Consider the following 20,181-nt stretch of genomic DNA (forward strand, 5'->3'; position numbering starts at 1 on the left):
GCTGGAGGCGGGGCGCGGCCGAGGGGGCTGGAGGCGGGACGGGGTCGGGGCGCGGCGGAGGGGGCTGGAGGCGGGGCGCGGCGAAGGGGGCTGGAGGCGGGACGGGGGCGGGGCGCGGCGGAGGGGGCTGGAGGCGGGGCGCGGCGAAGGGGGCTGGAGGCGGGACGGGGGCGGGGCGCGGCGGAGGGGGCTGGAGGCGGGGCGCGGCGAAGGGGGCTGGAGGCGGGACGGGGGCGGGGCGCGGCGGAGGGGGCTGGAGGCGGGGCGCGGCGAAAGGGGCTGGAGGCGGGACGGGGGCGGGGCGCGGCGGAGGGGGCTGGGGGCGGGGCGCGACGGAGGGGGCTGGAGGCGGGACGGGGGCGGGGCGCGGCGGAGGGGGCTGGAGGCGGGGCGGGGGGCGAGACGCGGCGGAGAGGCTGGAGGCGGGGCGCGGCGGAGGGGGCTGGAGGCGGGGCGGGAGCAGGGCGCGACGGTGGGGGCTGGAGGCGGGGCGGGAACAGGGCGCGACGGAGGGGGCTGGAGGCAGGGCGGAGGGGCGGGACGCGACGGAGGAGGCTGGAGGCGGGGCGGGGCGCGGCGGAGGGGGCTGGAAGGGGGGCGGGGCGTAGCGGAGGGGGCTGGAAGCGGGGTGGTGGGGCAGGGCTCGGCGGAGGGGGCTGGAGACGGGGCGGGGGCGTGGCGCAGCAGGGGGGACGAGGCGGAACATGGAGAAGGGGGAGGGGCGGAGCGCGGCGGAGAGATAGGGCGGTGCGGGGGGCTGGGGGCGGGGCGGAGGGTGTTTGGGTGCGGCGGAGGGAACTGGGGCAGGCGGGACGGCTCTTAGCCCGGAAGGTTAGTGGCAGGTTGGCGCGGGGCGGAGGGATGTTGGGGCGGGGCGGGGGGGATGTTGGGACGGGGCGGAGGGTGTGAAGCAATGATGCTGGAAGGCGGGGCGGAGGCCGGGCCTCATCGCCAAGCTCCTGCCCCACCCCCCGAATTGGGCGTTTAGGGCCGACCGGATTCCGAGGTACCCTTCCCTGGGTACCTGGCGACATTAGCCTAGGGCCCCGAGTCCCCGAAACCACCATCACTGCTCCTACATTTCGATCAGGCCGCTGGTGCCGGCCGCGAGGCGTCTAGGAAGGGAGGTCCCAGCCCTCTTTGGAGCCAGAATGGGGGAAGATTCCAGATCCCCTAAAGAAATATAGCGCCGGACACAAGCAGGATTCCATCTCTAAATAAAGTTGTCTTTTTTAACTTTTTAAGTAAAAGTTAAATGTGTCTTTTTAAAGCACATTTTGCCATTTGCACAGTTGCGGAAACTTCGTGCTCCATCGTATATAAAACCCAAGCTGGAATAGCGGTAACCTAGGTGGTAACTCACACATACGAAATAGTGGTGGACGAAGCTGTCCTCAGGGTTGTTTCTATTTATGTTGTCCCCTCACCCCCAGGTCTTCAGAAAAGATGTTTTTGAAGACATTCTCCGGTTACCCCCCACCCTATACGAATAGTAAAATCTCCCTGCTCTCTTTTCACTTACTCCTTTGAGTCCCCGATTAAAATGTAAATTTTTAGGGGGTAGGGGCTTTGTTTTGTTTTGCTGTTTCCACACACCTAGAAGGTGCTGACTAAATAGCTGTTAAGTGAATGAAACAATTTAAAAGATGGAACTTATAAACATTTGCTACTTTATATTAATGGAACAACGTCTGAGAGGTTTAAGAATTAAAATCAGAAGGTTAAGTTCCTGGATTTCACATCTAAGATTTTTCTCCATGTTTAAAGGGAATAATAGGGCGCCTGGGTGGCTCAGTCGGTTAAGCGTCCGACTTCAGCTCAGGTCACGATCTCCCCGGTCCGTGAGTTCAAGCCCCATCTCGGGCTCTGGGCTGATGGCTCAGAGCCTGGAGCCTGCTTCCGATTCTGTGTCTCCCTCTCTCTCTGCCCCTCCCCCATTCATGCTCTGTCTCGCTCTGTCTCAAAAATAAATAAACTTTAAAAAAAATAATAAAGGGAATAATAATGATAATAATACTTTATGTGTTATTTTGAGGATTGTGCCTGCACAGTAAGTGGTATATAAGTGTTAGCCATTCCTACTCATCCTTTAATATCATGAATAAAGCTCTTGGAAATGAACACTGAAAAGAGAAACGCTGGTAGCCAGAACCTGACTGAAAATATTTTGCATCTCGTCTCTATAATGGGCCTTCAAATAATACAACTACAAGTATTTACTTCCTTTTTTTTTAAGTTTATTTTATTTATCTTGACAGAAAAGAGATAGAGAGGTAAGGGCAGAGGGGGAGAGAGAGAGAGAGAGGGAGAGAGAGAATCTTACGCAGACTCCACACTGTCAGTACAAAGTCTGATGCAGGACTAGATATCACAAAATGTGAGATCATGACCTGAGCTGAAATCAAGAGTCAAAAGCTTAACAGACTGAGACACCTGGGCATCCCTACAAGTATTTAATTATAAAACGTCACCTTTGCTCACTGAAAACAGACATATATACTTTCCATTTACTCCACAATATACTTCATTTTGAAATGTCTTATATAGTACCTACTGAAACTCAGGTTGAGACCACAGTTCAAAATGATGGAGTGACTCACCATTACATATTCTTTTGGTTCTATCCTGAATCAAAGTTACCAGATGCAATTCCATTACTTCAGCTCCATGCAGAAATGTCTTCACGAAGCGTAATGGACTCATGTCCTTAGCATAAATTAAGATTTTTATACCACAAGTGGCCATCTACATTTTTCCTGCATATTTTATAAAACTTTATCATTGTTCAATATCTTTAGTAGATCCATGCTTTACTACTTGAGTTCAGGGCTAGAAAAAAGTTTTGTTTCTCCCGATAGATACACATGCTCAGCTTTGAGAGCTAACTCATCATATTCAGGCTTTATTGCACTCTCTGGAAGCTTCGAGCTAAATTTAATAGTCGGTTATAGCAACTATTCTGGTTTTTTTTAGCATTATAATTACTGCCATGACCTCAGAAAATGACGTATTCTTTTATCCCTATTTTAATGATTTGATTACCCCAATCGTAACTAAGATCTTGTGTCTTGGTTAAAGCTGCCTCAAATATCTTGTAGTAGGCAACTCAACAGGCAGAACTGTAAGTTGGGGCAATTTGTATTCATAGTGTCTTGACCATATTTCAGTTCAATCTTGGTCCTCAAATCCACTTAAAAACAATGGGAAGGTAATGTAAAATGTAATGGGTCTGCCCCCCCCCCCCGCCCCCATCTGTAAAGACATCTTTAAGTGATGTCTTTTGGAAGAGAAAAGAAAGCAACTAGACCAAATTGGAAAAATCACCAAGAAAATAGTCATCTTCAGCATTCACGGTTATTTACTGGAAAAACTGATTTCAAGTTTTCTCTGAATAATAGCACCTTACATTTATATAATGCATTGTTATTTGAAGAACACTTTTACACTGACTTCAACAATTCTGTTTACAAGAGAGGAGTTTGAGGCTAAGTAGCAGTGCTATTGACTCCTCAAGCTTTTATGCACTATTAACGTCCCCTGAAAACTTGAAAACATAAGGTACTAAGTGATGATGGTTAAATCCCTAAGAGGTGACTGGCAGAAGGAGGCTGGCACATGGTATGGCTCTGGATATAGCCTGCTGGGAATTCCTCAGAATTGGGTGCATGTAGGAAGCTGGGTGTGGGCAGGGAGGTTGGGGGGGGGGTACAAAAGTAATACCACATTTTAGCAATTTATCAGATAAGGCTTTGACATACCTACGTGTAACTCACAAGATACTAATGAACTCACTTGAGCTTTGTTTCTGGTAGTGCTGATAGATTCAGAGTTACTCAACCATCTATTCATTCATTCAAAATGCATGCTGAATAGCGATGAAGTTATCAGGCACAATGCTGGGCAAGGGGAATCCACCAGGAGCCAGATGTGCTCCTGTCTCCGTGAAGATTACAGTCTAGTGGGAAGCCGGATAGGCAGGTACAGGGTGCTGTGAGAATGTATAGGAAGAGGGAAGGGCACCCAGTCCAGATGTGTGAGGTTTTGCTAAAAAGAACATGCACTCACTCAGGTCTCTGCTTAGGAGTTAGCAAAGATGAGAAGCAGGGGAGAAATGGATGGACAAGTGGAAAGGCCTCCAAGTGAAAGAAAGCAGGGCATTTCTGAGGGACAGAAATTAATTTTATTTGCTATGGGGGAATTCTTATATATTCCCGGAACCAATATTGGAAAACCCAAATTTTGAAGGTAGGACACATGAAGAAAAGGAGAGAAAAAGTTTCCTCAATTTATCAATACATAGGTAGCATTCTGGGTGATTTATTTTATTAAAAGGAAATTCTTCTGTATTTAATAAAGACTAAAATAATGTAAGGTAAGGGCTAGAATAAAAACCAGATAATGAAGCTCCTCTTTTTCTTGCTATACTCACTGAGGCATTGATGAATTTACTTTAAATTTTTCTCTAAGAAGTAAATGGGGGAAAAAACTCCTAAATTACTTAGCTTTCTTCAATCACTTGTTAATTTTGATGAAGTTCACTGATTCCTTCAACGCTGATTAAACACCTACTATGTGCCAGGCTCCTTACTGGATACCGTAGATTCAAGCTCCTGGGAGCTTAGAGTCTAGTGGGAAGGAAATAAGCAGACAATTTGAATCCGGTACAGTGACACTCTGGGCCTACAGAGGAGGGGGTTCCTAACCTGGATAGGTTGTGCAAGAAGTCTTCCCTGAAAAACCCTTAGTAAGTCTTGAAAGATAAGGAAGAGTTAGCCAGGAAAGGGGTAGGAAGTCAGCAGAAGGAGTAGCATAAGAAAAGGAATGACAAAACGTGGTGTATTTGGGAAACTGCAATTAGTGGTGACATTTAAAACGGGTATGAGTTAGGGTATGACAAGATCCAAGGCTGGAGAGAAAGATGTGGGGGTGGTAAATGGCTCTGTTTGCCAGGCTAAAGAGTTTAGCTTTTTATACCCCAAGGTATGAGGTATCACTGAAGGATTAAATTTGGCAGTGATAGAAGATTCCAGTTTATTATTTTTTTAATTCTTATTTATTTTTTAGAGAGAGAGAGAGAGAAAGAGAGAGAGTGGGGAAGGGGCAGAGAGAGGGAGACACAGAATCCGAAGCAGGCTCCAGGCTCTGAGATCTCAGCACAGAGCCCGACGCGGGGCTCAAACTCACAAGCCGGGAGGTCATGACCTGAGCCGAAGTCGAAGGCTTAACTGACTGAGCCACCCAGGCGCCCCTGAAGATTACAGTTTTAAAAGCCTGTTGGCACTGTGAAAACCGGCTTAGAGGAAAATAAGATTCGACACTGGGCGACTGGTTAGGAGAGGTTGCAGACATCTAGGCAAAAGATGACGAGGCCTGAACAGAGGCAGAAACAATGAACAAGTGGACAGATTAGAAAGAGATTAAGGTGTTTGATCTATAAGACTTGGAGGCTACTGAGCATGCAACTCTTGATCGCGGGGTCATAAATTTGGGACCCATGTTGGGCAGAGAGATTACTTAAAAATAAAATCTTTAAAAAAAAAAAAAAAAAAAGAATGCTCCAAAGGGGAACCTGGCTGGCTCAGTCAGCAGAGCGCGCAACTCTTGATGTCAGGGTTGTGAGTTTAAGCTTCACGTTGGGCGTGAAGCCTACTTAGTTAAAATTAAAAAAATAAATAAATAAGACTTGGAGGCTAGTGAACTGTGTACAGATCTAAGTAGGTGATGATGCTATCTATCACAAGGAAGAACAAAGGAGACAGAAGAGCTTTTTCCTCTTAGGTTTAAGGGCTGTTGGTGGGAACTGCTGGGGAGGAGGAAAGATGGAGAGCTGAGTATGAGTTTCAGACTGTATTTGATGTTTGAGGTACCTGTAGCAGATCCCAGGGGAGATGTCTGGTGGGCAGATCGACTTGGAAGTCTGCCCATCTGCAGAGAGGTTGGGGCTAGAGATATAAACTTGAAAGCTGTATTAGTTTCCTATCATTGCTGTGACAAATAATCACAATTTAGTGGCTTTAAAGCAACACAAATCTATTCTCTTAAGAGTTCTGGAGGGCAGAATTATGAAATACACCTTACCAACCTGTTAGGGCCAGGTTGGTTCCTTTTGGAGACTTTAGGAGAAAATCTCTTCCCTCACCTTTTCCAGACTCCAGAGGCTACCTACATTCCTTGGCTCACAGCCCTTCACGATCACACCTTTTCTCCCTCTGTTTCTGTCATCACATAGTTTCCGTTTGATTCCAACTCTTCCTGTGTCCCTCCCATAAAGACTCTCGAGATTACATGCTCCCCACCCTCCGATAATGCAGGACAACCCCCCATTTCAAGATGCTTAACTTGATCATATCTGCGAAGTCCCTTTCCCTGTATAGAGTAACAATCACAGGTTTTAGAGATTAGGACATGAACATCCTTGGGGGCCATTATTCAGCTGACCACAGAAGTTATGAACATTTAAAAGCCATGAAAAGGGATGAAATTATTTTTGGAAAAAGTGGAAAACCAGGAGAACACTGTCACAGAAGCCGTCATGAGAACATTTCTAGGAAGAAGAGATATACTGCTCAAATGCTGCCAAGAGGTTAACCCAGATAAGGACTGAAAATTGTCAGCTACTTTAGCAACTAGGCAACTGTAAATACAATGTCAGTGAAGTGGCAGGGGTGGAAGCCAAACTGGAGGAGAGCTGAGGGATAAATGAAAACTGAAAAACTGAAGACAGTAACTGTAGTCAACTCTTTGAAGAAGCTTAGCTACAACAGAAGAGGAAAAAGGGCAATAGGTGAGACAGAGACGAGGCCAAAGGCTGGATCAACTTCCAAGTTGATCTGCCTACTAGACATCTCCCCTGGGATCTGCTGCAGGTACATCAAACACCAGGGCTGCTTAGATGCTGAAGGGACAGGGGTGACACAGGAGAAGGGTGTAAAGGTAGAAGAGAAAGAGCTGAGAGTTCTCTGAAGGGTAGGGGGGGAGGAAGAGTTCAGAGAAGAGGCAGTGAGTGGTGCAAAGTGCACAGAATGGAAAAGATGCCTCTATTCCAAAAGGAAGGAGTGAGGATGAGGATTGGCGATGGGCAGCCAGCCCATAGGAAGCTATCGGTTGGGGAGGAAGAGGTGGCTAAGAACCTCGTGTTTGATTGATGCTTTTCTCTGTGAGGCAGGAGGTGAAAGACCTATCTACTATGAGTGAAGGGAGAGAAGTAGGAAGCTCGAGAACCGTGAACGTTCAAAATGGTGGTGGGGCTGAATGCGAAAGGCTATGGCCAGGAATGTGCACAAGCATAGTGGCCAGGAATGTGCACAAGCATAGTGGTAGGACAGCAATAGGTCCAGGGCCTCAATCCATGGGATTTGGAAGGGAAAACAAAACAACAGAAACCACACTTGTGAGGACTAAGAAGGGAAGGCTACAGTTCTAGAATAGAACAACCTCAATGTATGCTGATGTAGGTATGAGCAGATGTGGCCATTTTTCTAAGTTTTAAACAACTTCAAGTCAGATATGTTTGCTAACATATCTTAAGTCTACCACGGTTTGAATCACACACACTTAGCAAATTTGAAGAAACATTTTTTAAACGTGCAGTCCATTTCAGAGTCGGGGGTGTTTTCATTATGTAGTTTTTATTTTAGACGAACATTATTGTAAAAAAAAGTTCACCTGGAATAAAGTCCATTAAAAAAAAAAACACACAGCATCAGTTATCAGTATACAGTTAATGAATTGGCTTAAACAAGATTAACCACATGACAGGTTCACTTTATCTGCAGGAGCTTTTCACAATAAGCTGTTGAAGCAAGAAAAAAAAAAAAAAAGAAAGAAAAAAAAATGCCGAAACATACACAATAGGACAATTCTATGGAAAGACTAGATATTTCCCACTAGGGGCATGATTTTAGTCAAATCGTTCATGGCGTTTTGCATTAAAGGAACTACAGTGTCAGCTGCAAACAAACAAAATAAAACCCATCTGTAAGGCCATAGGAATGAATTATAATAATTAAATTCACATTTTAAAAAAGGTAAGAAAATGAAACAAGAAGTTTCTATTAGTTCTTGGCAATAAGAAATGCAATTGCATATGGCACAAGCATTGCAAAAAACAAAGTAAAATTTGAAAATATCCCTAAAATAACTGTTTGCTAATTTTCACTTCTGTAAATTTCAGTCATTTAGAATTTTTTCATATTGAACATGACTCCCGTTAATATTATTAGTCTAAAAAAAAAAAGACTGATTCTCCTGTAAAATTGTGCTGGGATTTAAATTTTTATTAGCATATCATGTACCTCTAGGACAATGAATTTCATTTTTAGACATTCCTTTTTCCTCCCTTCTTTGGATATCACAAGAAGGAAAAGGAATGGTCCTTTCTGTTAAAAGAAAAATTCTAAAAAACCCGACAGCAGAAATGAGTGCTTAAAATCTGAGCTAAGTAAACCAACGTAATGAAATGCTGTTTTAAAATTTGAAGCTCAGAAGTCCATCTTTAAAGATTAAGTACTAAATTTATAAAGAAATCTAAGTCATGAACTAGAAAAGAAAGTCTCCTTAAATGTATCACTTACTGTTCACAGGAAAAACTTTATAAGTCTTAATACAGATTCTCAGCATTCAGAATCCGTAAAATGGAGTTATAATCTCTTACTTAGAAATTTCTGCAAACATTTATCTATATTGCACAGCTAAATTTCTTAATGTAGACAGGGCGAGAATACCTTTTTTGCACTAAGTGGATATGACGTGTATGTTCTATTCTAAAGTAAACTATCTCCTACCTCTTCCAATGATGTCTTTAGTCCAAAACAAAACATAAAATCTAAATGGTCCCGGATGCTTAAAGGCTGGCTCACTGTTTTTCTACCAGGTATTAGAATACTAGTTAGCTAAATGAGGTATAATTAAAAAATAGTCCTTCAGAGTAAATAGTATAGTCTTCGGAACATTTATAACAAAGACTGCACAAAATGCTCACGTAAATAGTAAGAAACCCTGTGGCGCCTCCTAACCGACGCACAGGTGGTTATTTTCTCATAATCTGTATGAAGTAAAACATAGCGAAAATAAATTCCCAGCGAAACGTCTTACAATCAACTGGTTTACATGCTAACTTAGTTACAGCACATTTTCATGGTCTGACATCCTCAGACTCTATTTGAAAAGGTCTAGTCCAATCATTGTCAAAAATTCGCACACGGACAATAAAGTGCAGCCACCGAACCACTAACTGCTGCCAAAGTCTGCGTGTACCTTTCCCCTAAGACCACAAACATGTTCACGCAAAACTAGATTTCTTCAGTTTCAGCAGGGAACAGACAATTATCTGTCACTAAATTCATCTACAAATAGAAAAAATAATGCACTGTAGGTACATTATGAAGCAAAGTGGAGTATTTATTGGGGCATTTTACCATGCAGAAAGGGAATTTCCTATGGTCTTAGCTCAAATTATATACAATTCAGCAAAGCTACATGTAAGAAAATAGCAAGGACAATTTATTTCTATATAACAGAGCATATATCCCCAAATTGCTGCTACTTCAAAGAGCACTTTTAGACTCATCACTTTTACAGGCTCTTTCAAAGGGAAATTCATGGAGACTAATTATTAACCCATATAAGACAAAAGAAGAGAGAAGGAATAAATCAGAAGCAAAGCATTCTGTTAAAAAAAAAAAGTCTAACCACAGAAAATGTCAGTTTTGGTTTGCAGACAACCCCTGAGATATAAACCAAAGTGTTAAGACACCAAATAGTCAGAGGTAAATTACTAGAATTACATTCATACATGGTGTCATAGCACTTGCCTTTTAGAAAGTACTTTGTTACCATTCAGAAAGCTTCACCGCTTGGATATTTTTTCGGAAAATTAGCAAAGACAAGATGTTTCTAAGAAATTATTTTTTCTTTCCAAAAATGTATCTAATTTTAAGATGGTAGATGTACAATCAGCTTTCAATCGAGCAATTACTGATTATACTGGGACACCAGCAGGTGCCTCTAAACCGATAGGTAAATTAAAAAAAAAAAAAAATCAAGAAGGCTGAAATTTGTCAACATTAAGTTTAGCGTATCCATCAAAAATAGCTCTGGTATATTTGCTGCTGCTAAACTGGACGTAAGTTTTCAAACAAGTACTAAATAAAGGTTGACTGGTCCAAGCATTCTAACGCTATGTCTTAATTTGAAGCACAATGCTCTGTGGTAACAAGCAATCCATTTCCATTTTCCCCTCCACTCTAAACTATCAAGCATGGTGGTACCCTCCATGAAACAAAAAGGACCTAACAGGAAGAGTGATTATTAAGAGAGTTCATTTCCCTAATCACCGATTTATTACTCCCTTCTGTGTTTTGACACTGAAGGCTAGGATAAAAGCAATGTCAAAATTATCTGAATTTGGCACATCTACAAAAGGTATACCAGTACCAGTGTTTGGTGAGAAAGGCAGCTAAGCTCTTGGTTGGCTTTGACCCAAATGACTGGACCAAGTTCTGTAACAATGAACCTGAACAGATGGAACTGGGTTCTACACATTCAACAACAGCTGTTTTAGAATGGAAACCTTACTCATATTTTCTCTAACAAAAGGGCAAGACTTTTCCTAGAGGCTGCACTAGGTCTAGGTCTAATTATCTTTATTTAAAAAAAAAAAAAAGAAGCCCAAATAAAACAAGAATAAAAAATCTTTATGTTTACCATCACCAAGAGCTATCTCTATTAAATTTATATCAACAAGTTAATCTCTCTCCCTGTAGGTAAGCTTTCTACGAACAAAGGTCTAAATATAATTCTTGTTAACTCTTGCAGACAGGGATTACAGTAGGAACTGGGTATTACAAACGAAACCAGCAAGCTAGGGAGTGAACCTAAGAAAAAAATATATTACATATGCTGATGTGACGGAACAACAGGACGCTGAAATAAAACCCAAATGGTACATCTCTCTGCCTGTATAAAATTCAGCTCAAGAAGTTCACAATTAGAAACAGACAACAATGTTCAAATATGTTATGTTTTAGATAACTGAGCAGTTACAACAGGTCAAAAATAGGAAAGAACAGTGAATACAAACCCCAGGAAAAGTGAGCTTAAGGTGATTTCCAAATGTAGCTTCTACAGATGAGGCAGAGGTAATCAATTGAAAAAGTGATTTCTTCAGCTACCCAAACTCTCTGACCAAAAGGCCAGGAATGAAGCAAAATTCTCAACCACCTGGAGAAATAAATTGCGGCCTCTGATGAATAGATGGACATTTTTATGAACTTTTAAGATGAATTTTATCAGAATTTAATGATTCTTATTGAAGGAAATCACAAACTAGAGCCCTTAAAAAAATTCTATCAATGCAATAACATTTGGCCACATGAACCAGACCCAACATCTTTTAGTTTTAGCATATTAATCTCTGCGTTAAATGTTTTACTTTTTTCAAACACCCCCAAGTGCACAAGTCTGTCTAGAACTTCACAAGGCAAAAGTGTGCAGATACGAGTCTGAGACTGTGCTGTAGCAGGGACAGGCTAACACTGATGTGCAAAGTGAAAAAGAAAGATAGCAGCTTCTGGGACAAACCAAAGAAAAAACAAGTTAAGTCCTGCGTATGTCTCCACTTCATTGCTTCCATGTTTGAAAAAAGGAGCCTGTTATCTTTCTAGGCCACGAGGCTGGAACCCACGTGGCGTTCTGTGTCGAGAAGTCTAGGTTCAGTGGTGTTCTCCGCAGCAGCCGGGCGGTGTGGTTCTGAGGCTGGCTGACCTGTGCTTTCAGAGAAGCCGGAAAGGGTCCTTTAGGTGTGCTGCAGTCTCTCAGAAAGAGTTCATCAAAGTAGCGAGCAACGGAAGAAACTGGTCTTCTTTGATCGGTTTTCTGTTATTTTCACTGGTCCACCTGCCCCTGATGAATTGCTGTCATTCTAAAAAAGGGAAGATAATAAAGTTACCATGCAAATTGAAGTTTCATGGTTTGGATCCAATTATCTAAAAAACACAAATATCAAATAAAACCATAAATGCGTATTCAGTAGAGTTTTTTTATTAGAAAGTAACTCGTTAGGCTCTGACATTGTTTCTTTGGAAATGGTGGATTCAAACGGGAAAAATATTTTTAGGATAGCACCTTTTATGTTAACAATATATTAGACAGGAAGCTCCTATTTCCAGTTCAGAGAAATTATAGCCAAAGGCCTGTAAAATTTCAAGGGTAATGAGGGAAACGATGTTAAGATATTGGTATAGGCAATCCTCTTGTTAGATGTAGGAAGAGTTGGTAACATAAGGTATACAATTATATTCAGGCTTCAGGTTAAAACAAACCTCCAATGTGGTCCTAATGATTCATCACTGAGATCATGTCTAATTTAAGCAAACGTTAACAACTTTAAGATCATAATTACATATAGATATAAGTATCTGTCGCATGAAAACTAAGCTACATAATTTTATGGCAAAAATTTAATTTGTGTCATTAATATTTTAATTATTCTGGTCAAAATTCCATTAAAGACCACCTTTAAGAGTCAGATGAAAGAACTGAGGCAGCTGTGGTTCAGAAGTAAGAAACGTGAAGAAACAGAAATAAGAATCAAAGCTCAACCAGGTGAATACGTGAGTCCAGAAAAAAAGGAGGCAACGTGAATATATCATAATCAGGCCTATCCTTTTAATCAAATAAAAGCACGAATCAAATTAAACAGCATGAATAAGACCACCAATTTAACAAATAGCATAAAGAAAATAAAAATGATAAGTGATACAAACCATTTTTCTGTTGAGTTTTGTCATTATATCCCGTGCAAGTGTAAAAAATGCCTAAAGGTAAACCAAACATTTTATTATTATATGTTTATAGCATATTTTAAAATAGAAATGTGGAATTTTCATTAATTCATTATAAAGTATATTATTTGACACCTTTTAATCGAGAAAAGGACATAACTACAATCATAGTACACACTTGAATAGCCTCTTATTTTTCAATGATATCGTAAACACTTCCAGTGTTATAAAACTGTCATGCATTCACTCACCAAATATTTTCTGCACATAATATCCGGCACAAGTTTCTAATGTGACACTGGCTGAGTTATGGGTAGCTTTCTCGGTGCACCAAGAGCACCTAGTGGGGCGGAGGCTCTAAGTCCCGCCACGTCCTCAGAGAGGGACACAGCACCTGGTTTAGGAGATGCTGAATATCTGTTTAATCACTGAATGAATACCTAGAGCTCTAGAATCTGTTTTGCCAAAAACCTCTACCTTTTATCTCCAATCTCCTCCCTTTCAAACTGCTTTCACTCTTGTACCGAGAATATATCATCTTCCATGTCTTAGCTCAGCTAAATTCCCCACCATGGAAATCAGTTCAAATGGAAGCAGGACAAATCTGACTAATCTCACTTTGTGTCTAGTGTCTCTTGACCCAAACCACACATTTTTTAACTATCATCTCTACTTTGTTTCTACAGAGCCAGGACTTTTTCTTTTCTAAGATTTTATTTTTAAGTAATCTCCACACCCAATGTGGGGCTTGAACTTACAACCCTGAGATCAAGATTTCGCACGCTCCACTGACTAAGCCAGCCAGGCACCCCTCTACAGAGCCAAGACTCTTAAAGCACCTTCAGTTGTCTCCATGCTAAACCCACTGTTGTCACTTTCTTTGTTCCTAAACACTCCTGATACCCCCAAAGATGTTCAGCAGGATTATGTCCAATCAAGCCAAATAGAAACAATGTGACAACCACTATCATCACTCATTATCAGTGTTGCACTGTCACACTGGTCACCTGTGGGTCTAAGTTTCTAAAGAAGCCCATCCTAGTTCTTATGACAAGCCAACCGCACTAAGTTAAAGCTCTGGGCAAACTGCTAATTTCTGTAGAACACCTGGTCAGAATAAGCAGCTCAGGCAACTCCCCAGCTCTGTGTTTCCATAACTCAAAGCTTGCTCTAAGCCACAGGTGTGAGTAGGGTGCACAAAAAGAGACCTACACCTGCTCCATTAAGCCAGGGTATGGAGTTCATTCTGGGAGAGCAATCCTATCTGGGCCATCTCAGTGAACACATTTTCTTCTCTCTCTACCAAAGAGGCTCCCCTTTTTCTGCTTTTTTGTGGCAAGCGGATCTATGCTTATCTATGCTTATGTAAATAAATCAAAAGAAGCTTCCTGTTTCCTAACACCCATTAGCCAACCCGGAAAAAAATTAGTTTTATTGAAAACAAAGAAAAAGTTCTGATCAGTGTTCACTAGCCAATAAAGTCATTTCAATCTCGATTTTTAGCCATAATGTTATGGTGAGTGGTGAGTAGCCTAAGAAATTAAATGTCTACAAAACCATCAACATTATTGTTTATTGAGTTACATGTATTAACGCACATATATCATTTTTGTGATCAGTTTAAAAAATGTTTTTAAAAATGAAAATATTATTAACCCCCAAAAAAAAGAAAAAGAAAAAAGAAAATATTATCAACAACTCTGCCGGTGATAAATAAAATCTATTCTTAGAAGTCTTTAGATGATTTGGTTGTCTTTAACAGTTAACTTACTGAAAATGTATTAAAACTACTCTCTGATAGACACACTTATTTCTACTAAATACTGCTGTGTTACAATGTATCATGCTTAATCTAAGGGAACCTGTTCAATATACGGTCTCTCTCTTGAGAGAGTACCGACATGAAAGTAATTAAGACTCTCCTGCTACAGGCTACTATAGTATGACACGAACCATGATAAATGAGCAGAGGACACTATGCTTGGTCAGCGAGTGCAGGATTTCCAGCTTCCCAAACAAAGGGCAAAGGTGAACTTAAATGGAACTTTTACCTTCTGTTCCGTGAATCTTAACTGAGCAATCTCATTATAGCCCACATGGAGGCTGGATGCATTTAACAACCTGAGTCCGCATAAAGTGAGAAGCACAGAAGTTCACAAGATGGAGGTGGAGTTCCCACAAGACATTTACTAAGAAAATGACAAGACGGGGTGCCTGGGTGGCTCAGTCAGTTAAGCGTCTGACTTCACGTCAGGTCATGATCTCGCGGTCCGTGGGTTCGGGCCTCGCGTCGGGCTCTGTGCTGACAGCTCAGAGCCTGGAGCCTGCTTCAGATTCTGTGTCTCCTCTCTCTCTCTGCCCCTCCCCTGCTCATACCCAATCTCTCTCTCTCTCTCTCTCTCTCTCTCTCTCTCTCAAAAATAAATAATAAAACATTTAACAAAATTAAAAAGAAAAAAAGAAAGAAAATAACAAGTCTTGGACAGTTGTTTGAACACAGGTACCTAAGCTCTAATGCTACCCCAGAGAAGTCATCAAACATTTCTTTCTTACCTCTTCTACATTTGTACTGGATTTTGCACTTGTCTCCAAGAATTTAATCCCATAGTCAATTGCTAACTGAAAGGCAAACAGAAACATTTAAATTCAGTTCAATTTGCTTCAACATATAAAGCATTTCCATTTTCTAGGTTTCTCAAAGTCCCAAAGGTACAGTATGCAGTTGAGAACTCTTGTGGTTCTCAAATTTCTTTGCTTTCTTCTATTTTTTGAAATGTAGACATCTAACTCATTCATCATAAGTAAAATGGCACTGCTTCCACTCAAAACACCATTTGAGTACTTCTTTTTTTCTATTATGCTTCAGTTCTCTAATATACTTACAAGAAAAACTGTGATGGGCAACTGGGTGGCTCAGTCAGTTAAGCGTCCGACTGTTGGTTTCAGCCCAGGTCATGATCTCATGGTTTGTGAGATCAAGCCCTGCATAGAGCTCTGCACTGATAGCATGGAGCCTGCCTGGGATTCTCTCCCTCTCCCTCTCCCTCTCTCTCTCTCTCTCTCTCTCTCTGCCCCTCCCCTATGCGTGCATATACTCTGTCTCTCTCTCTCAGAATGAATGAATGAATGAATGAATGAATGAATAAATAAATAAATAAAAGAAGAGGAAGAAGAGGAAGAAGAAGACGAAGAAGAAGAAGAAGAAAAGAAAAACTATGAAACAGACACTCGCTCCTACCATTAATTTGGGATTCATTGACGTCTTTTATCTGCTCCCAAAGTACAACTCTCCCAACAGTCACTATACGGACTTTTCATTTTTTTTAATAAATTGGTGCAGGAGATAATGAAAGCTTAAAATACTAGGTACTCAATGCTTTCGTTTTTATTTGGTTTCTATTTCCATCTACTCCCCAAAAGCTCCCAGTTCACTTAAAATACAAAGACTAAATGAATGTTCATAGGGGAAAAGTTTGCAGTCAGATTTAAAAACAAAATGTATTTTGTATGTATCACTAAAAAAAGGCACAGCAAAATTCCAAGACTTAAAAATTGAAGCCTCTAAGTTAATTTAGAAAATGTTAATTTAGAAAATTTAGAAGTAAATATGTACATATAATAAACGTTTTTGCTTTTTTTGCAGGATGCAAAATAGAGAAATCCCTGTAAATGAGATCCACAGCTTTGATGAGTTACAAGCAGTTTATTCATAATGACCTAAACCTAATGTGTAGTAAAATATTCTTAGGGAAAAAAAGGAACTGGACTATGATTACTATTTAGACTTCACTTATTCTATTACTTTTACTTGAAGAGAATGATTTACTTGACCTTTAAAACTGGACATTTTCACACAGATATGGAAGAAATAGCCTGAACTCTAAGCTGTAGAAATCTGAAAAAGGACCAATTTGTATCTCCCAGAAAACAGCAAATTCTTCAGGAATGAGTCATGACTACACATTATATGGGGATGGATCTCGAATACTAATTCACAACATTCAAGTATGGATTACATCTCTTTGTTGTTTTTTAAAGGATTAAAATCACAGATACTTTTCAAACTGAAACCAATAATTAAATAATACTAAGAAAATAAACGCTTAGTGTGAATAGATTCCAATCTTTATGCATTCAGTTCAAATTTACCTTCTCTCCTCTTTCTTTTGACACTTGTCTTTTGTCATTCATATCACACTTGTTACCCAGGATCATTCTTTCAACATCTGAAGAGGCATGCTGCAGGGAGAAAATAGTATGTTATAAAAACAGCCTGAGAAAAACACAGGTATTCAATAGACAAATCCTAACCTGTCAGAAACATATCCATAAATTTAATAATAAGACAAGCTTTTACTCAACACAGGGTCTGATTCAGAGGAAAATGTAAAAGATGGGAGGAGGGAAGAGCTACAGCTTAAGAGTCCGTGCTAACTTTTCCCTCAAAGGCTTGCAGTCATTCTCATGCCTTTTTTTGGTACATGAACAAACAGAAATAAAACGGACGGTTAGTCCAACAACAAAACTTCCAAATATTAGTTTAGAAGGAAACTAAAGGATTTAGAAGGATTACCAAATATTAGTAAAGAAGGGGGGAAAAAAAACCCAGTACTGAGTGGGCCAATGAGGAAGGGACTCTGGCTTCTGAACTACTTAAAATATAAATTCATGTAGGTTAATATAAATGTGTACAAAATGATTTTAAAGTCAGATTGCTTTCTGAAATGTCAAAGACATAAAAACACATCTTAATACCAGTCAATCTGGAATTAAGCCAGATTTCAAATACGTTAAGATGGAGAAAATGTTAGAAGGGAAAACTGATAAGATGTTGGAATAGAGAGGTATCTTTGCCAGTCCAACGGCAAGAACCTGGGGGTCAGATGTTAAAGCTCTCGGAAGGAGCGCAAGCAAGTCTCTTCTGTTTTCTCATGTGTGAAACGGGGGACTTGGATGAAATTATTTTCAAGATCCGGCCCAAGTTTAGAATTCTGTGAAACTGCTGTCTTGGCTGTACCCCCCTGTCTGACAGGGTCACCAGGCTGGCAGCACCAGAGATCTCTCCCTCTGTGGTGCTCCTCAGAGCGAGGGGGCCTGACCTGGCCGTGCCCTACTTCGTGGCAGCTCAGCCGCCTCTTCCAGAAACAGAAGGAGCCCTTTAAAGTACTCAGCAGGGCTCCTATGTAGCATCACCATTCTCTTTCCATACATACCTCTTCAATGTTTCTTATCCAGTTTTTAATATTGTCGAAGGACTTTTCATTTGTGATGTCATAGACCAGCATAATTCCCTGTGACAAGAAAATAACATCTTTATTTAGTACTTCATATACTTAAAGTAATAGAATATAATGGCAGTGTAACCCTACCCTCCAGAAACCATTTTTTGTCCTGTGTCCTTTTTAATGAAATACAATAAAAAATTTAAAGTACAGAGAAGCAAAAATAAATAAATAAATACTTCCATCGTCTCACCATGTAAATAGATAGTCTGTAAACATTTTTACTCTTAACCTTTAATGAATTAGTGATTGCAGTAAAGGTGATACACCCTTTCTACCAGACTTCAAGTGATAAGAATCAGCACTAACTGGAGCTAAAAGGGTATTTAAGTTAAAACAGAGATAATAGCATTGAAAGAAAGAGATAATCACTTCTGTTGTCTATTTGTTTATTACAAGTAGAAATGTCTTGCTTCTTACCCCTATACTAAGATTGTAGCCATACTACTTTCAAATTATTTCCTGGGACGTCTGGGTGGCTCAGTCAGTTAAGCATCCTACTTCAGCTCATGTCATAATCTCACAGTTCATGAGTTTGAGCCCCACATCAGCCTCTGTGCTGACAGCTCAGAGCCTGGAGCTTGCTTCAGATTCTGTGTCTCCCTCTCTCTGCCCCTACCCTGCTCGTGCTCTGTTTCTCTCTCTCTCTCTCTCTCAAAAATGAACAGTTAAAAAAATTTAAAAAGTAAATAAAAATAAAATTATTTCTTTTTTTTAAAGTTTATTTATTTATTTGGGGGCGGGGGGGGGGCGGCGGAGAGAGCAGGAGAGAGAGAGAGGCCCAAGCAGGCTCCGCACTGTCAGCACAAAGCCTGGTACAGGGCTCAAACTTGAGAACCACGAGATCACGACCTGGGCCAAAAGCCAGACGCTTAACTCACTGAGCTAGCCAGGTGCCCCAAAAAGATAATTTTTAGGGGCACCTGGCTGGCTCAATTGGTAAAGACTCTTGATCTCGGGATTGTGAGTTTGAGCCCCACGCTGGATGTAGAGATTACTTAAAAATAAAATCTTTGACAATAAATGAATACAATAAAATTATTTCTTTTTGTATGGGCTAATCAAAATGTCACTATCATCTACGTAAATCACAGACACTTAAAACAGAATACATTTGTTATACAGGTTTAATGAAAGGCAATGTCATCGTATCTTTAAAGACCCTCACGTCTGGTATTTCTAAAAGGCTTATCTTCTAAATGTATCAGCCGATGCTTGTAAAATCTCTATCACCAGACCACACTCCTATACTAAGTGCTAGATCTACCTATCTATCCATCCATTCAACAAATATTTAGCGAGCACCCACTATGTGTATGATAACATACTTAGTGCTACCAGCAGTGAACAAGATAGACAAGGCCCCTTCCTTTCAAGCACGGCTAGCAAAGAAAACAATAAACAATAATTATACTAGTAATTATAACTCGCCATTGCTATGAAGAAGCATGGGGAGTTTTATATATATATATATATTTAATATATATATTAATATTTAATATATATATATATATATACTTTTTAATGTTTATTTATTTTGAGAGAATGACAGAGCGGGAGCAGGGAGAGGGGCAGAGAGAGAGGGAGACACAGAATTCGAAGCAGGCTCCAGGCTCTGAGCTGCCAGCACAGAGCTTAACATGGGGCTTGAACCCACAAACCACGAGATCATGAGCCCAGCCAAAGTCGGAGGCTCAACCGAAGGAGCCACCCAGGCTCCCCACGATGGAGAGTTTTGAATATAAATGCTAATCTAATCTGGTTGAGGAGATAGGGGTGGTCAGAGAAGGCTTCCCGGAGAGAATGACATTAAAGCCAAGACCTGAGGACTGAGTATCAAACTTGAATTGGGCAATGGGGTTGAGGCAGGGGTGGAGAAAAAACCCACAGTGCCCAACACACAGTAGAAACATTATAAATATCTTGCTGACCAGAAAGGCCCAGAACCCACTGGATTGACTAAAAGAAAGCCATCTTGGTAAGAGTGAACAGATCCAATGGGAGACAAGATGAGGCCAAAGAGACAGACAGGGTCAGGCATGCTTTGGAGACCAACGACTGGATATCAGCTCCCAAATATCCCCTGTCGTCACCAAAAACCCAACAAGTGAACCAGC

The 20,181-nt window shown here is 41.0% G+C and overlaps 1 protein-coding gene across 1 annotated transcript in view; it reads right to left on the reverse strand.

Moving 5' to 3' along the window:
- Window positions 1-9,374: 9,374 nt before the first annotated feature.
- RAB8B (RAB8B, member RAS oncogene family) overlaps window positions 9,375-20,181 on the reverse strand; it is a 56,558-nt gene continuing 45,751 nt past the window's right edge. The window contains exons 4-8 of the mRNA XM_019441879.2: window positions 17,996-18,073; window positions 16,932-17,021; window positions 15,336-15,401; window positions 12,765-12,815; window positions 9,375-11,920 (exon numbers count right to left, since the gene is read on the reverse strand). Coding sequence (XP_019297424.1) covers window positions 11,828-11,920; window positions 12,765-12,815; window positions 15,336-15,401; window positions 16,932-17,021; window positions 17,996-18,073 — 378 coding nt within the window. The 3' untranslated portion in view covers window positions 9,375-11,827. The remainder of the gene's footprint in view (window positions 11,921-12,764; window positions 12,816-15,335; window positions 15,402-16,931; window positions 17,022-17,995; window positions 18,074-20,181) is intronic.

The sequence above is a fragment of the Panthera pardus genome, unplaced genomic scaffold (assembly GCF_024362965.1).
Source record: "Panthera pardus isolate Hobbes unplaced genomic scaffold, ASM2436296v1 HiC_scaffold_24, whole genome shotgun sequence".
NCBI classification, from domain to species: Eukaryota; Metazoa; Chordata; class Mammalia; order Carnivora; family Felidae; genus Panthera; species Panthera pardus.